At 41.0% G+C, this 5880-nt stretch overlaps 1 protein-coding gene across 1 annotated transcript; it reads right to left on the bottom strand.

Moving 5' to 3' along the window:
• Window positions 1-1007: 1007 nt before the first annotated feature.
• Window positions 1008-2001, bottom strand: LOC101864561 (ankyrin repeat domain-containing protein 27). Its single transcript, XM_005109321.3, has one exon. The coding sequence runs from the start codon at window positions 1999-2001 to the stop codon at window positions 1141-1143; it is 861 nt and encodes a 286-aa protein (XP_005109378.2). The 3' UTR covers window positions 1008-1140.
• Window positions 2002-5880: the final 3879 nt, after the last annotated feature.

Here is a 5880-nt window from a genome sequence, read left to right as displayed (position 1 = left end):
ACATTTCATGTAGTGGGAAGACATGTTTTGGTGACCTGTGTTTTTGGTCCAGCTTTGCATTCTTTCAGTTTATATAAGGTTTATATATAGTTTATATATTTTCAAAAAAAATCTTGTCAAAGAGATCTCAGTTCAATGGGTCCGAATTTTGGTACATTGTACCTATTTTAGGTAGACCACTGCTGTGCATGAGGTTTTGAACTTGAGCAAAAAGTTTTGGCTTGGATTGGAATCCACTCGGGATTCGGGTGGTTACTCTTCCTACGAAATTTCCTTTAACTTTTTTCCTTGGCAGGAACTTCACTCTGTCTTGGAAATGACTTACTCTGTGTTTAGTGCTCATAAGTTTAGATAACATATTTATGGAACAGAACAAGCATGTTCACCTTTATAACCTTGCTGTATTTTCTCATTTCTTTGTTCACATCTCGTTATATAGTGAAGTCTTCTTCTGCATATGGATGAAAATTGTGGATGTTTTATAAGCTCGCTCCTCGTGATAAGAAAGTTTTCCTCTTGATACTTTTCTGGAAAGTAAGAGAAGCTGCACAACCAACAAATCTAGTACATATATATATATATATGTGTGTGTGTGTGAAGCGTGCTGACAAAATGAGTTACTTCTCGGATTCGAGCACTGTAAAAATAGATACATCACGCTTATAGGTGAAGTTTTTACAATTTATATGTATGAAATAATGAAAGGCATGTTATAGTCAAAGTATATGGCAACAATAGAAAATCTACAAATTTGACCCTAGTGTCGATTTTTGGCAAATATCTCCATTTATGGATTGTGAGAAGTAACTCATTTTGTCAGCACGCCTCACATATATATATATATATATATATATATCTCTCTCTCTCTCTCTCTCTCTCTCTCTCTCTCTCTCTCTCTCTCTCTCTCTCTCTCTCTCTCTCTCTATATATATATATATATATATATATATATATATATATATATATATAAATAATGTGTAGGCTTTTGTAATCAAAATTTTTTTCTGTTCACACGCAAACAATAAAGTGGATAAAAAAGTATCGATATCCTACACATACATTTAAGGTACCTCGTCCCTTGCTACTGGTCAGTGTAACGTAGCAAACAGTTCGGGGTTGGGTTTGTTTTCTATGTTAGATTTACAGATGATTCAGCAACAAGAACTCCCTGACAATGTTTGGTAACGGAAGTTGCTGCACTTTGAGCATTAAATGCAGACGAGAATGTGACGCAAGCAAGCATTTTCGAATTCCGAGACAACAGAGCATTTTAAGCGAGCGCGGAGCAGACGCTAATATTTTTAGAGTCTCTAAAACATCCGGACATAACTTGAGCAAAGGCAACTTTTCTTTTTGACATTTCCTAATGTCGGCTCGGTCAATGCCAGCACCAGCTTCGATGAGTATGTCCAGGATCAGTCTGTCCGGGCAGCACTCGAGGACAGCAGAGATGGGCGTGTGTCCGTTGAGACCAGCATGGTTAGGGTTCGCCCCGTTCAGCAACAGTAATCGGGCTGTCTCGTAACTCGCTGATTTACAAGCCAGGATGAGCGGAGTTGAACCTCGGACAGTCGGGACATCAACGTGTGCACCGTGCCGCACCAACAGGGAAGCAATTTTCACATTGGCATGAATGGCAGCCACGTGAATGGGGCATAGTTTTGTCACGTCTTTCGCGTTCACGTCGCAGTTAGGACTCTGTAGGAAGGCCTTAGCCATAGCGTAGTTGTTGGTGTCAACGGCATGCCACAGCGGGCTGCAGCCTCTCTCATCCCTCAGGTTCACATCAAGCCCACCACTCACGAGTAGCCTAACCATCTCCACGTCGTCTTTTACGATGCATGGGTAGACACATGTCAGCTTCAGCCGGTCCTGCTTCACATAGGGTTTCATTTTCACGGCATAATCTTCTACGTCTACGACAACCTTCAGGTTGACGTCACACTTGTTGCGGAGGAGGGTGCGCACCACGTTTTGCTGTCCATGGGACACCTGACGCATAGGGGAAAAACGAAAAAAAATTACAGGAACTTAAAATAATGAATTTTTCCAGAACTGTAATCATTCTCTAGCGCTTGCTGATACATTTTTAAAAAATTAACCAGTAGGATTCATTTAGACATAATAAACCAGTTTACTCTTCTGGCACAGTAATAAGTCTTGTTTTATAAACATCGCTGAAGAAGCTTTTCGCTGTGCCACAGGGGGTAAAACAGATGTAAAAGTAGGAACCGCCAAGGCAAGGTCAGCATTCAAGCAATTATCAAAAGTCTGGAGAGCAAGCAACATCTCACTACACACCAAGATTCGACTCTTTAACTCCAATGTCAAGTCTGTGCCCCTCTACGGCTGCAAAACTTGGAAGATAACAAAAACAGTGCTGAATAAAGTCCAGATTTTCTTTAACAGATGCACGAGGAGTATTCTGAGAATGAAGTGGCAGGATAGAATAAGAAATGAAGAGCTGTGGGAAAGGACGGAACAAAATGATATTGATAGAAGTAGGAATAGGACTAAGAAAGTGGCGATGGATGGGACACACCTTCAGAAAGTCCCGCGGAAACATCACAAGACAGTCACTGCTGTGGAACCTGCAGGAAACACGAGGCAGGGGTAGGCCACGGGAAACATGGAGGAGATGTGTGGAAAGGGACATGAGAGAGAAGAAGCTCACTTGGAATGAACTAGGAAGAATGGCCCAGGACCGAGATAAATGGAAGAAGCTTGTTTGTGGCCTATACCCTGCCAGGGGTGGAAGGCATTGATGATGATGAGGGAGTAGAGCAGAAAGAGTATTTCTTACATACAGTCGGGTACAGATAACACGAACATAGAAAACTCGAAATCTCGGAGAGCTCGTACAATGTGCAGTTCCCCGACTGATAATGATAAAGTGATAGGCCTAATGATATCTTTGTAAGTGTTGTGCGATGCTCGCAACTTCATACGGTCATATGATGAGCACGCAGGACACATTATGCATTTTCAGTTTGGTAGGAATTAATTTTGAATTTTGCCTGGGTGTCGACCGAAGCCTACTCTTATCGATTTTATAACCACTGAGGGATCTTTAACGTGCGCATCTTGCACACATTGGACTTCTGAGATTTTGTCGTCCCTATCCAGGAAAGCTAGGTGTTAGATCATACTTACTCTAAACTCAAGGATATGGCTTAAAGACAGCAGTAAGGAGTAGCCAAGGAATAACAGAAGAAAGGCAACAGAAAGCGTCAAGAGTCCAGAGGAGGGGGCAAAGATGTGGAAGGGGGGGGGGGGCAGAAAGTGGAGACGAAAGCAGACGACAGAACATAATTAGAGAGCAGGAAAGGTGAAGGGAGAAATTGTTTTAAAGTACAAAATTTTCCGTCGCTTCGGTTTTCGAACCCAGAACCTATTTAATGAGAGGCGAACACCGTACCTCTAAAACCACGAGAGCCCCGATTATATCTCTTTAACGTTTCGCCGTCGTATTAGTTTAACCGAATTATGGATGTGTCGACGAAGAGCGTTTGAGTTATCCTTGCCCGACAGTATATAAGTTGTGTCACGACGCGGTAGAACCAGGCGCACGTCTATTTTTGCATATGTGGAATTATTGGTATCATCTTAAAGCTTGTTCATTTGACCATTCTTTAATGAAAAAAAAATACACGCCTATCTTAACTAGAAGCCGTGATACACGTATTTGCAATTGAAGGAGGTCGGAGTCGCCTGATTTCAGAGGTAAAATTAGCAAGAAAATGTCCACCAAAGTTTGGTGATTCCCAAAGCTTGAGAGTCCTTGGAAGCAGAAAATTTACATTTGTTGTGCTTTTAATGAATGTTTTTGAGTAAATTCCAGTCAGAAATATGCTTTTAAATGGGTGTTAAAGGTGGAGGCCACCCCCCCCCCCCAAAAAAAAAAAAGAAATAAAATGTCAAACTGGAGGGAAAATGACGATTTTATCTTCGATTTCATTATCTTGACGAGCGCCTGATTCCACCACGATGCCTCACTTTGGGGTACTGAAAAGGACGATGCCTCATTTTGGTGTAATGAAAAGGTATATATGTTTAACACCCCTATCAACGCTACTAGTACTGACTAGGTTATTAAAGAGGCGGGACCTCCGACCAACCACACATCACGTCAGAAAGTGGCTGAGTCAAGACACTTACCTTTAATAAAGCACATTGCAAGTGCACCCACCAAAAAACGAAAAGATTCAGATATATTTATATTATATGACACTATACACCCACCAGAAAAGATGATTAAGATAATATTACACCAACCCGAAAGTTTACAACCACACAAAGAGATTCAGATATAATTTTACACCCACCCAAAAGGATTAAGATACTAGGCCGACACCCACCCGAAAAGATTCAGATATATATATATATATATATATATCAACCATCCGAAAAGATGTTGTATTACTAACGCCTGAAAAAAAATGAGACAAGTATAATATTTACACACACTGGAGAATAAACCGAAAAGTACTGACTGGTGACTGTGGTGTAGCAGTTAGGCACTTCACTGTCGCACGCAGTACGCAGTGATGATGTACATTATTTGTATCCATCTCAGCCCGGGTTGGCCTTGATGATAGGCAGGGTCGGAAGCCTACCTCTTAAGTTTTCTAAATTGTGTCGATGGGAGCGTAAACGTAAAAAACAAGCAAACTATATACTATATCTATATTTTTAAAGCAACAATGTTATGTCGATGAAAACTTAGAAAACCTCAGTTATAGATAGTTTTTTACACGTCATTCTCTACCTTAGAATTACAACCAAAAAATGTGTCGTTTTGAGTTACTAAGAAGACCATGACGTCACTTATCAAATGTTCTGTTGGCTCTATCAAACTCGTAAGAACATTCGGACTCGTTATCAGGACATTCAAAGAATTGCATTAAAAAAAGCTTGACAGATTGTAAAACTCAATTTTTTAACGTCAAGTTTCTCAAAACTAGGTACCGGTACTGAGCAGAGAGATCTTGATGATTGAAGACCTGAGAACAACAACAAGGTTAAGTCACATTTTCCTTAAAAAATAGTTCTGCTTATCATTCGAAAGCGGCGACAAAGGGCTGTCTATTAGTAGCAGTGACGAAGCGCTATTCCGTTCCTTCTCCGTTCCTCTTGTTCAAAGAGGCGAAACCTAAGTGCAAGAATAAGGTCAAGTCCAGTAAAAAGTCTATCTAAGCCCTCTAATCGGAATTTGCTTGAATGTGTTTCACGAATGAGGTTTTTGCTCATATTCTCGAAATCATCTTCATGTAAATGGGACTTCACCTTAGTAGTGTTTGTTCTCAGGGCTTCAATTCAAGGGCAGCGCATTGCTACATCACCCACCGCCAGCTCCAGCAGCGTTTTGCCGAGGCGCTCCGGGTGATCCGGTTTAGAGAAGATGTAGTTAGCGCCGAGACCGTGCTTGAAAAAGTCCTGCACATCTTCTACGTTCCCTTTCACAATGGCCTTAGCAAGGCTGTCCTCGAAGAATGCCATGTTGACTGCCAAGACTGACGACCTTTGGAGATGCCGTGACTAAGCTACGATGAAACAGCTGTGCATTTTTTTCACTCCATGTCTTTCTATATATTTCTTTTTAGTTAGAATGGGGGTAACAAGTATATTAGGCCTACGTCGACGTACTGGTACTGGGGTTTCCTGAAATAAAGCAACAAACAAGGACATGAAGTGAGGTTCATTTATAGAATATCAGTTTATTATTGTACATATCTATGGACTGTGCGTTTTAGAGAGGATACACACAAGAGAGTAGGTACACGATTAAAAGATACACGGTAGGCCCTACATATATTATTCGAAAACCCATTTTCGCATCTGGAACACAAATGGACCACAGAGAAACTGCTGATGTATATA

Source organism: Aplysia californica, unplaced genomic scaffold (assembly GCF_000002075.1).
Source record: "Aplysia californica isolate F4 #8 unplaced genomic scaffold, AplCal3.0 scaffold00766, whole genome shotgun sequence".
NCBI lineage: Eukaryota > Metazoa > Mollusca > Gastropoda > Aplysiida > Aplysiidae > Aplysia > Aplysia californica.
Note: the sequence above shows the minus strand (reverse complement) of the source record. Positions and strands in the feature narration are given on the sequence as shown.

Excerpts from the sequence above, each read along its gene's own strand:
- LOC101864561 (XM_005109321.3), bottom strand. The coding sequence starts at position 2,001 with ATGCGTCAGGTGTCCCATGGACAGCAAAACGTGGTGCGCACCCTCCTC.